At 33.1% G+C, this 13,407-nt stretch overlaps 1 protein-coding gene across 1 annotated transcript; it reads right to left on the bottom strand.

Annotated features, from left to right (window-relative positions):
• Positions 1-7,780: 7,780 nt before the first annotated feature.
• PAAG_12561 (hypothetical protein) lies at positions 7,781-8,110 on the bottom strand (the record flags this gene model as incomplete). The annotated part of the gene is made up of 1 exon (XM_015848038.1): positions 7,781-8,110. One exon carries the CDS (start codon positions 8,108-8,110, stop codon positions 7,781-7,783), a length of 330 nt encoding a protein of 109 aa, XP_015702344.1.
• Between the last annotated feature and the right edge of the window lie 5,297 nt (positions 8,111-13,407).

Genomic DNA, 13,407 nt, shown 5'->3' with positions numbered 1-13,407 from the left:
ATTCCATTGGTTTTATGGCTCATGGCATGGAGGTGATTGAGTATTTACACATCATACCTGCTTTGACACTACGGCAGCCTATAGTGACATTTGAGTCAAATGGGTTTTTTTGATAGTTTTTATACTAGTGTTATCATAAACACGCACTAATCATATTCATTTCATTTGTAATCAAATAGACCTTGTTGATTATAACTTCTCTGACTCTATTGAATACATGAGTGGCAAGAATAGAGGTAAGAATAGGGGGTAAGAATAGGGGTAAGAATAGGAGCAAGAATAGATCTGTGAGAAGTAAGACTTCTTATGAGAATAATAAATAGCAAAACAATTCTTCATATTAATATCAATCTTTACAGAGTAAACTAAAATCTATCAAACATTTTACTAATCACTCTCAACTCTGATGTCAAAAGAATCTATTAATCAATCTATCAATCACTTTTGACGCTGATGCCGAAATCTTGTCCCATTTGCTGGTGAGTCAAGATAGTTTGATTGTGTTTCAATTTCATTAGAATGATTTTTTTCCATCTCCTTCTTTGCATTTTTCTCCTCTGTCTCTGGCTTTTCTCACTTGAACAATAGATCCTTCTCAAGCTTCATTATATTTAATTTATTAATTTTGTCCTCAGATTTCATAGGGATTGGGGACGGCCGTCTTCATTTGATAAGATTTAGAATGGGTAAATCAACTGAGAGAGTACATTCGCGTTTGATCAATGATACAGAAATATTCTCTTTTTTGACTTTAATATCTGATGATTTGACTTTGATATTCTTTGGTTCTGATGGTTGTTCAATGGGGTGATTGGACTCATCATAGGTAACAAGACAAATGTGAATAATTGTAGTTGTTAAGATTAATGAGTATGCTTTCTTAAATGAACTCAATAACTTTTCTAAATCTAACATTCAAACATCAGGAGTGAGCATAACTGCACTATCCTTTCCTGTAACTGAGGCAGAAATGAATATATCAACTGGAGAAACAACAGTAAAAATATTCTTCCAAGCTGTATCAAGTCTGGCAGTGATGATTTCATTTTGAATTTTTCAAATTGACTCCCAGTGATAGTGTGTTTGTAGTTTGGTGTTATTGTATTCACACTTTCAAATATGAATAAGAATTTTGTAGGATTTTTGCAAGGATGACAGTTGATTTAGCTCAGGTTTGATTGCAGGTTCTTTTATAGGTGATGTACGTTGGATTGGTGTACTGGCATTAGGGGTCATTTGTTGAACTTTCTGTGTTTTTTGAATGGCCAGTTGATATGCTCGTTGAGGAGGTCCAGAATCAAGAATTGTGGTAGAAAGTGATGGTGTCAGAGCTGGAGGACTAGGACTATCTTCAATGACAATGATTTCATCATTTATTGAAGAGATGATAGAGGATTTCAGTGTGGATGGATTGACTTTGCCATAATAAAAACAGGCAGTTTCACTATTACAGTGTGCTTCATGAGAAAATCCAGGATGATTGGGGCAGAATGGTGTCCACATAGTGAAGTAAATCAAGATAATAATAAACAACAAAGAGAAGAACAGGAAAATTTGAGTATGTGTATATATATATCTGTTTTTGAGGGTAAGAGAGTGAGAGAGAGAATGTGTATATGTGTGTAGATTTTGGTAACTTCATTAGTATAATGATTAGTATAATAGCTAACCATTTTGAGAGTGTTAGACATGATGAGTAATATTATATAATATCTTCAAAGAGTGTACACACAACAGAATATTACTGTATCAATTAAATAAGAAAACTGTTAATTGATATATATTTTAATACTGTCAATAACTTTAGATATGACTATATAATGATAAATGATTATAATTTTCAAATGATAGAATGTTCAAGTATATGAATACATATATTCTGTATGTACGGTGTACATACATTGTATATATATATATATATCTAGTTCAAAATCTACATAGTACTACAATATAAAATTTATAGAATAATTATTATTGTAACAAACTTACAAAGTATATTCTTGAGAATATTAGTAGAATACTTAGTATAATACTTATTCATATTCAATCTAATTACATCTGTGATACATCTGACTTAAGATTCTCACTATTCTCATCATAGATTTTCATTTTCATCACATTATCAAAATTCATCTCATGCTCCTGCAATTGCGCTATCAGCCAGTCTCAAGCACCAGTTGGCTTTTCAGATTCCTGTAGAATAGGAACTTGTTGAGATCTTATATGATCATGTACAAGTTTTTGCAGCTGATGATATATTATCTTATGTATATGTTCACTCTGTTCATTGACAGCTGTAGCAGTGACTCTTCTAGAAGAAAATCCCAACTTTGAAATCTGATTCTGACACTAATTCTTTGTCTCAAGTGGTAGATACTCATTAATATCTGTCAAGTATTAGTATTTCTATGATATTAGATCAATAGAGATATTAGTAATGAAGATATTACATACCCCAGTTTTCAAAATGCATGTGAAGTTCTAAAAGCACTTGTAAATCTGGTTTTAAATCATGCTGTAATGCATTATCAGGATGATAATAGAGCTTCCAGGGCCATCTATATACTCCATCAAGTCATTTACATTGAGTGCGAATTTGATGATTATTTCAGACTCCCACATAGTTTGTCACCTCTTGTCAAATAATTGGCATATATACAGTAAGAAAGGCAATATGATTGGATACTGTATTGGTGTAATATAGACCTGCATGACTGAGATTCAGAAAATAGCACTGAGAAAAGATTTAGTATAAAAATTAGTATAATAATTAATAGCAAGAATATAGAATTTCATACTCTTCAGTAATTTGTTAACTGTTTTGCAAGTTGTTCCCATCAAGATTCAATTTGTTGATTTAGTGTACTTGTTCTAAATTGATAGCACTCATTCAAAGAAACATTTGAATCAGTTGCCTGATGTAGTTTGAGTTGTGCAGCTGCAATCATTGAAGTTTCAGTTCCTCAATCTGAATAAATAACCTGAGAAAAAGTATCAGTGGTTTGAAGAACATCAAGAAATTGTTGAAGAACAGAAACAGTGATACAGTTTGTGATTCCAATATATATTCATACTATATATTAAGAATATGCATCAATTACTACATAGATATCAATTTCCCAATGTTGAAACTTGCAATAACCATCAATAGACTAAAGATAATTTGATCCAGGAACAATGTAGGATCCTCAGTGACATTGAAGATCATATAGTCAATGTGTAATTCCATTTAGATTGAGCAACTGAACTGTTTTGAATAGACAATCTCTGATTTTATTAGTATTATACTAATCATTATATTAATTAAAATATACTGTGAAATGCTATGCCCCTGCTGTCTAAAATGAGTATACAGATGTCCTCTTCCAAAACTCTGAATAAATCTACTGTCAAGCTCTTTCTGTACAGTAGATATAAGCTCTTTCTGCATCTCATCATTCTCATAGTCATCTCTTCGATGATGAAGTTTCAATTGCTGCTGAATTTAACAAAGCTCATGTATAGAAAGTTGAGACTCAGAATGCTTTTGTTGAATAACTGATAGAATATCAGCATCCTGCAAGCCTCATGAAAACAATTCTTGAATAAGATTTTGAATTGATTCATCAGCTTCCCATTTCTTGATTTTTTTAATATTCCATTTTCAAAAACAATGAATAAGAGTTGATCGACTAACTTCAAGATTATGATCTCATTTTAATTGAGAGATAATATCTTGTTGAGTTAGATTGTATTGATGAAGATTAATAATAATATCTTTGTGAGAAAGAAGATATGAATAACCGGACAGAGGCATTTTAAAAAAAAGTGAAAGAAAAAGTATTTATTATACTAAAATAAAGAAAAAATGAATAAATAAATGAATAAAAATATCATAATATCATAAAAAAGTAAATAAAAAAATCAAAACAAACAGATAATGCACTAAACTAAATTAGCTTGCTTTAACATAAAAAAAATTTTCAACAAAAAACAGATTAGTAGAATAATTGCTATAATCATAAAAACAAAAAAAAAAAAAAAAAAAAAAAAAAAGTTAATTTTCAAACTTAAAAAGTATGCACTCATCCAGGCTCCATCTCATTTGCATAAATTCCTCTGAAGTTATTTCCTCTTTCAAAGCTCTATAAGTCTGTTTATGAGCATTAATGTCCTTTTCTGAATCTTCAGTCTTTTGCTCACTTCATCATTTCTTTGCCAAATTTGAGTCAATTTGTTCTGCACAAAGCAGCATTTTAAAAACAGAAAGCTCCTGATTTGAAATTTTTTTTAAAAATTGATGATGACTGACAGTATTATTGAAAGAATGATGTCAGAATTTTTGAAAAAGAGAATTGCTGATATCTTGTCATGAGAGAATCCACTGCTTGTATAAAACAGCAGCAAGACTTCCTCCTTTTTTCATCAGTTTCACCTCTTCCTCATACACAGCCTGGGAATCTTCCTCAGTTGGCATATTTTCTTTATCAAACTATTTTTCATCTTTCAGCCGCCATTTCACTTCTTGCATAGTGTCCTCAGAATGTAATAAATGATTCCATGCGGTGAGCCTGTGATAAATCATTAGAATGATTAATATAATGATTAGTAGAATATAGAACTTACTTTTCACTTGATGTTGAGATATCATCCTGTCTCTGCTCTAGCATCAATGCTGTAATCCCTGTGCTAAATTTATATTCTATTAATATTTATATTAACAAGATTTCAAGATTTGCTAACTATCTTTTTTTTATGATCTCTGTTCTTTTATCCTCAATCATCTTCTTTTGATCTTCAGTATTTGCCTCTCTGAATGCATCAGTATTTTTTAACTGTTAAATATGATAATTTACTTCTGCACAATCTGCATTCTTCATCTGTTCAATAGTGACTTCTTCCTCATTCATTTTTTCTCATTGTTTCATTGCTCTTTTTGTGTGAGGGTTAATCAATATTTCTTCTTCAGCTTTTCATTTGTGGTCAGCTGTGGCTTCAGGCTTTGGTCCGCAGCATGTTATTTTGTTAGAATAAGAAAAAAACTGATCTTGAAAGTAGGAAACAAAGAATCTGGTGCAGGAAGTAGTTGATTGATACAATGATTGATAGAATAAAAGACAGACAGGCAGCAGAGCAGAAGTAGTGAGATGACAGAAAGAAGAATTGAAAGAATTGAAAATTAATGATGATATTCTTTGTGATGTATTGTTGCATTCACTTAATTGCCTATTTGAGTGTACTTGTGTTGTTGTATTATTCATCAACTGCATATAATCACACACATAACTGCACACTCACTTCAAAGATCTTATCTCTTTGCTCTTTTTCTTTCTCAATCTTTTAATCTTCTCATCTATCTCATTCTACACGCCTCCCCCACCTCCCTCCCCTGCAGAAATTTTTTAAATTATCTTCTTATTTCAGCAATGTAAGTGAGCTACAGTTTATTGTTATACTAGTTATTATACTAATCAGTAAATAAGCAGCTAGAATTATCAAATTCATGCAAAAACAGCTCATACCAAAATAATTGCAAGAAAACGCGTTCAACAGAGAGGGGTAAAAAAAATATAGCCAGCAAGGCAAGAAAGGGGGGAAAGCATTCTCCAGGACAGCATGTGGCTCATGTGAAACCTTGACATTACTATCATTGAAAAGCTGGTAGTAAGTAAAAGTATATTCATAGATTTTTTGAATTTGAATATTTAATTTAATTATTTTAGCCACTGCTTTTCATGAAATTCACTGTTATCAATGTGATGTTGAGCTTCTTATTCACAAGCTCTCATTCCAGCATCTTGTCTGTAAAATTGCAACAGATATATATGGTGATCTTTAATTTCAAGCATCTGCAATTCTGGCTTTGCAGGAGGCTGCAGAGGTGGTTTTGGTTGATGAATTTACAAGTAAGAAATGACTGAATTTTACAAGCTAATCTACTAATTATTATACTAATCAATTAGGATGTTAGTGATAAATCTATACGTCATCCATGCTAAACATGTTACCATCTAGGATAGGGATATGAAATTGGTGCAGAGGCTGCGACAAATCATGACAGGCAGTCACATTCCAGGATGTGGAAATGATTATTAATAGTTTCTTGTTGTTTTCATCTTTTATTCACTTTCTTTCACTTTTTGATTTTTCATTTTGATTTTTTGATGATATTCATAAAAATGATTGTTTTTTAATTTTTTTGATTTAATTTTTTTTTAACTTAATCAGAATGAAATGAGATGTTTCTGCAACAGACAAATCTTCATATAAATTTCTATTGGTGAGTGTCTATAAGTGGAATTAAGTAATTACAATGGAAAAACACAAAAAAATCCATTTGACTCAAATGTCACTATAGGCTGCCGTAGATACAGATGTCACAAAAGAAACTAGTCTTGAGGCTCTTGATGTGAATACTGGATAGTGAATTCTTTGTCAAAGCTATAATAACTTCTGTATGTATATGCCTCAGGTTAACATGTCACTCAGCAAGTGTTTTCACAGCTGTAGATGATTCTTGAGATTGGGATTGAGCATTGATGAGATTGTTGTTGTCAGTGATAGCCAAGGCCTTAACATAATCATTATCATATATATGTGATTTTACTGTAAAATAGATTACTTTTGACTCATAATGAGTGTCAACTTTCAACATCCTTTCAACTATTTTATAAATTGAACTCTGAGCTGTGTGAATTGTAGTGAAAATAACACTATTGAGAGCCTTGATGATGAAGTAGAATGAGATGTTCAAATTTGAAAGTTCATATTGAAAATTCTGATTCTTCAACTTAGCAAAAGACACTAAGTTGACAGTAAGATTTAGAACATAATAAACATCATATATAGATATATCTTCTCTGTTAGATTCTAGAATGAGATTTTCAATCTCTTTGACATGACCATATTCATCATCTGCTGTATGAATCTTAAAGTTACTGTTATAGATTTTTCATTGAATAATAGACTGCTTTTCCCCTGTCATATGAAAACTTGCACACATGTTGAGAAATCAAAACTTGAAGATAATGTCAGTGATTGCTGACAGAGTGATCACAGCATTGACAGCAGCAGATTGTATCATTAGAAGAGCAGAAGATTCATTCTTTTTATCATTCTTATTCTTCTTTTTGCTTTTCTGTTTATTGTGACTGCTAATGTTGCTATTTTCTGTGAACTTGATAATCTTATTCTTATTTGTTTCTCTCCACTCTTCAGTGATAAGTTCAGAATGTAATTGTCAACAAGAGTCCTTAATATGCTGATTTGAGTGACAGATCTCACATTTGAAACTATTCAAATTTGTGATATCAGATGAGTTGAAGTTTGACATGAAGAAGATAGCTAAATTGACTTATAAAGATTTGAAACATTTGTTGAACTTGCTTATACAATTCATTAACTGCTTCATGAGATTGTCAATGTCAATATTTTCAATAGAGTTCTGGCTGATCATGTAGAAATCATCCAAATACATCTTAACAAAAGACTTTTAATATTTTTTCAAATCAATAAGGAAAACATCATGATAGAAGTCCTCTAAGTCATTCATCAGTTTCTTATAACATGCAACTAAGTAGTGAAATCTTCTTTGAAATGCCAAGTAATCATTGTTAATGTGTAGAGTAGTCAGCTTCTTCATGACATTGAAATGTTCTTTTGTCAAAGACACTGCATATTCAACATCAATCTTTTTTCATAATGCAGCAGTGTTGTCAGGTTTCAAAACTTCAATGATTATATGTACAGACCTCAATAAGAATTGCAACATACATTGATAGAGTACTTTGATTCAAATATTTCATTTTTCAGTGTTCAACACATTTTGACTAATATCATTTGAGCAGATGTGTTGATTCTTGATTAGAATGTCAGTTCCACTGATGACTTCAGCATCTGCAAGAATTCTCATTTGCCAGATTTGATAATTAGTATCATTGAATATAGTTACAGTCTTAATATCTATAGCTCTTTGAACATCCTTTTGATATTCATGAATCTGAGATTTGAAATCATTCACAGATGTATCATTGTTGATATTTGAAGTGTTCTGACATGTCATTTGTTGGCAAAAGATCAACAAATCTGCTATACTCATTGTAATCATATCACTTGCATTAGGAGTAGACATTTGAGGCTAAGGGCTTGAAGTTCCTTCACTAGCTGCCATGAATTCACATATAGACTCAGGAGCAGGCGTTTCACCAGGCTCATGGCTTGATGAATTCATGGTGTGGTTTGAACTTGATTTCTGCTCCAGGCCTTCTAATTCTTCATCTTCATCTAGTGATAAGAACATTCCAACAGCTGTAGAATGCAATTATAAAGATCACTTTCTCTCCGTTAAAGAAGTAGATAGTCCAGTCATTAGATCAGAGAGTGAACTTATTCAGACATGTACACAGTCATTCTTAACATGATTTTTATTAAAAATCAGCTATGCAGACTCATAATCTGTGGGATGATTGAACCTTCTATTCAGAGAAGCTAGCTAGATTATTGCTATATTACATACAAGTGATCACGTGTGGGCGGGGTGGTCGTTAGGGCAACGCCACCCAGGCGGGCGTACGGCAGCCTATAGTGACATTTGGGTCAAATGGGTTTTTTTGATGGTTTTTATACTAGTGTTACCATGAACACGCACCAATCATATTCATTTAATTTGTAATCAAATAGAGCTTGTTGATTATAGCTCCTCTGTGTAAGAAAATTTTGTGATCAAGGCACACTAACTCTATTGATTACATGAGTGACAAGAATAGGGGTGAGAATAGGGGTAAGAATAGGGGTAAGAATAGGGGCAAGAATAGATCTGTGAGAAATAAGACTTATTATGAGAATAATAGCTAGCAAAATAATTCTTCACATTAGTATCAATCTTTACAGCGCATACTAAAATCTATCAAACATTCTACTAATCACCCTCAACTCTGAGGTCAAAAGAATCTATCAATCATTCTATCAATCACTCTCGACGCTGATGCCGAAATCTTGTCCCATTTGCAGGTGGGTCAAGATAGTTTGATTGTGTTTCAATTTCATCAGAATGACTCTTTTCCATCTCTGTCACAGTGTTTTCCATCTCCTTCTTTATATTTTCCTCCTCTGTCTCTGATTCCAGCTTCTCCCACTTGAACAATAGATCCTTTTCAAGCTTCATTGTCTTCAATTCATTAACTTTGTCTTCAGATTTTGTAGGGATTGGGGACGGCCGTCTTCGTTGGATAAGATTTAGAATGGGTAAATCAACTGAGAAAGCACGTTCGCGTTTGATCACTGATACGGAGGTATTCTCTTCTTTGACTTTGATATCTGGTGATTTGACTTTGATATTCTTTGGTTCCGACAGTTGTTCGATGGGGTGATTGGACTCATCATAGGTAACAAGACAAATGTGAATAATTGTAGTTGTTGAGGTTGATGAGTGCACTTTCTTAAATGAACTCAATAACTTTTCCAAATCCAACATCCAAACATCAGGAGTGAGCATAACTGCACCATCCTTTCCTGTAACTGAGGCAGAAATGAATACATCAACTGGAGAAACAACTGTAAGAATATTCTTCCAGGCTGTATCAAGTCTGGCAGTGATGATTTCTAGAAAATCCTCCATTGTGAAAAACACACAATCTGAGTAGATTTCATTTTGAATTTTTCGAATTGACTCCCAGTTATAGTGTGTTTGTAGTTTGGCATCATTGTATTCACACTTCCAAATATGAATAAGAATTTTGTAGGATTTTTGCAAGGAGGATAGTTGATTCAGCTCAGGTTTGATCGCAGGTTCTTTTATAGGTGATGTACGTTGAACTGGTGTACCAGCATTGGGGGTCATTTGTTAAACTTTTTGTGTTTTTTGAATGGCCAGTTGACGTGCTCGTTGAGGAGGTCCAGGATCAAGAATTGTGGCAGAGAGTGACGGTGTCAGAGCTGGAGGACTGGGACTATCTTCAATGACAATGATTTCATCATTTATTGAAGAGATGATGGAGGATTTTGGTGTGGATGGATTGGCTTTGCCACAATAAGGACAGGCAGCTTCACTATTACAGTGTGCTTCATGAGAAAATCCAGGACAATTGGGGCAGAATGGTGTCCACATAGTGAAGTAAATCAAGATGATAATAAACAACAAAGAGAAGAACAGGAAAATTTGAGTGTGTGTATATATATATCTGTTTTTGAGGGTAAGAGAGTGAGAGATTGTGTGTGTGTGTGTGTGTGTGGATTTCGGTAACCTGATTAGTATAATGATTAGTATAATAGCTAACTGCTTTGGGAGTGTTAGACATGATGAGTAATATTATAAAATATCTTCAAAGAGTTAGTTACAGTGTACACACTACAGAATATTTCTGTATCAATTAAGAAAATTGTTTATTGATATATATTTTAATACTGTCAATAACTTTAGATTGGAATATATAACTATATATGATTATAATTTTCAAGTTATAGAGTGTTTGAGTATATGAATACATATATTCTGTGTGTCCGGTGTACATACATTGTATATATATATATATATATATCTAGTTCAAAATTCATGTAGCACTACAATATAAAATTTATAGAATAATTGTTATAGTAACAAACTTAAAAAGTATATTCTTGAGAATATTAGTAGAATACTTAGTAGAATACTTAGTAGAATACTTATTCATATTCAATCTAATTACATCTGTGATACATCTGGCTTAACATATATACAGCGAGAAAGGCAATACGATCAGATAATTTATTGGTGTGATATAGACCTGTATGACTGAGATTCAGAAAATAGCGCTGAGAGAAGATTAGCATAAAGATTAGTATAATAATTAGTAGAAAGAATATGGAATTTCATACTCTCCAGTAATTTGCCAACTGTTTTGCAAGTTGTCCCCACCAAGATTCAATTCGTTGATTTAGTGTACTTGTTCCAAATCGATAGCACTCATTCAAAGAAGTATTTGAATCAGTTGCTTGATGTAGTTTGAGTTGTGCAGCTGCAATCATTGAAGTTTCGGTTCCTCTATCTGAACGAATAACCTGAGGAAAAGTATCGGTTGCTTGTAGAACATCAAGAAATTGTCGAAGAACAGAAACAGCAGTACGGTTTGTGATTCCAATATATATCCACACTATATATCGAGAATATGCATCAATTGCTGCATAGATTTCGATTCCCCAATGTTGAAGCTTGCAATAACCATCAATAGACCAAAGATAATTTGGTCCGGGAACAATGTAGGATCCTCGGTGACGTTGGAGATCATTTAGCCGACGTGTAATTCCATCTGGATCGAGAAGCCGAACTGTTTTGAATAGACGATCTCTGATTTTATTAGTATTATACTAATCATTATATTAATCAAAACATACCGTGAAATGCTATGCCCCTGCTGCCTAAAATGGGTGTACAGATGTCCTCTTCCAAAACCCTGAATAAATCCACTGTCAAGCTCTTTCTGTACAGTAGATATAAGCTCTTTCTGCATCTCATCACTCTCATAGTCATCTCTTCGCTGATGAAGTTTCAATTGCTGCCGAATTTGACGAAGCTCACGTATAGAGAGTTGAGACTCAGGATGCTTTTGTTGAATAACTGATAGAATATCAGCATCCTGCAAGCCTCGTGAAAACAATTCTTGAATAAGATTGTGAATTGATTCATCAGCTTCCCATTTCTTGGTTTTTCTAACATTCCATTTTCGAAGACAACGAACAAGAGTTGATCGACTAACTTCAAGATTATGATCTCGTTTCAATTGAGAGATAATATCTTGTTGAGTTAGATTGTGTTGATGAAGATTAATAATAAGATCTTTGTGAGAAAGAAGATATGAATAACCAGATGGAGGCATTTTAAAAGAAAGTGAAAGAAAAAGTATTCATCATTCTAAAATAAAGAAATAAAGAAAGAAAGAAAGAATGAATGAATGAATGAAAAATTGATAATATTATAACATCATAAAAAAAGTAAATAAGAAAATCAAAACAAACAGATAATGTACTAAACTAACTAAGTTAGCTTGCTTTAATATAAAAAAAATTTTCAACAAAAAACAGATTAGTAGAATGATTGCTATAATCATAAAAACAAAAAAAAAAAAAATCAACTTTCAGACTTAAAAAGCATGCACTCATCCGGGCTCCATCTCATTTGCATAAATTCCTCTGGAGTCATTTCCTCTTTCAAGGCTCTATGAGCCTGTTTACGAGCATCAATATCCTTTTCTGAATCTTCAGTCTTTTGCTCACTCCACCATCTCTTTGCCAAATTTGAGTCAATTTGTTCTGCACAAAGCAGCATTTTCAAAACAGAAAGCTCCTGATTTGAAATTTTTTTTAAAAATCGATGATGACTGGCAGTATTGTTGAAAGAATGATGTCGGAATTTTTGAAAAAGAGAATTGCTGATATCTTTCCATGAGAGAATCCACTGCTTGTATAAAACAGCAGCAAGACTTCCTCCTTTTTTCATCAGTTTCACCCCTTCCTCATACGCAGCCCGGGAATCTTCCTCAGTTGGCATATTTTCTTTACCAAACCGTTTTTCATCTTCCAGCCGCCATTTCACTTCTTGCATGGTGTCCTCAGAATCTAACAAATGATTCCATGCGGCAAGCCTGTGATAAATCATTAGAATGATTAATATAATGATTAGTAGAATATAGAACTTACTTTTCACTTGGTTTTGAGATATCTTCCTGTCTCTGCTCCAGCATCGATGCTGTAATCCCGGTGCTAAGTCTATATTCTATTAATATTTATATTAACAAGATTTCAAGATTTGTTAACTACCTTTTATTCATGATCTCTGTTCTTTTATCCTCAATCATCTTCTTTTGATCCTCAGTATTTGCCTCTCTGAATGCATCGGTATTTTTCAGCTGTCGAATATGATAATTTACTGCTGCACGATCTGCATTCTTCGCCCGTTCAATAGTGGCCTCCTCCTCATTCATTTTTTCCCTTCGTTTCATTGCTCTTTTTGTGTGAGGGTTAATCGACATTTCTTCTTCAGCTTTTCGTTTCTGGCCAGCTGTGGCTCCAGGCTTTGGTCCGCGGCGTGTCATTTTGATAGGATGAGAAAAAAACTGATCTTGGAAGTGGGAAACAAAGAATCTGGCGCAGGAAATAGTTGATTGATACAATGATTGATAGAATAAAAAGGCAGGCAGGCAGCAGAGCAGAAGTAGTGAGACAGGAGAAAGAAGATTTGAAAGAATTGAAAATCAATGTTGATATTCTTTGTGATGTGTTGTTGTGTTCACTTGATTGCCTATTTGAGCGTGCTTGTGTTGTTGTGTTATTCATCAACTGCACATACCTGCACACATAACCGCACTCTCCCTTCAAAGATCTTATCTTTTTGCTCTTTTTCTTTTCCAATCTTTAAATCTTTTCATCCATCTCATTCTACACCCTCCCCCCCCCCCC

This window comes from Paracoccidioides lutzii, assembly GCF_000150705.2.
Source record: "Paracoccidioides lutzii Pb01 unplaced genomic scaffold supercont2.35, whole genome shotgun sequence".
NCBI lineage: Eukaryota > Fungi > Ascomycota > Eurotiomycetes > Onygenales > Ajellomycetaceae > Paracoccidioides > Paracoccidioides lutzii.
The sequence above is the reverse complement of the archived record's forward strand: the minus strand, read 5'-3'. Positions and strand labels throughout refer to the sequence as shown.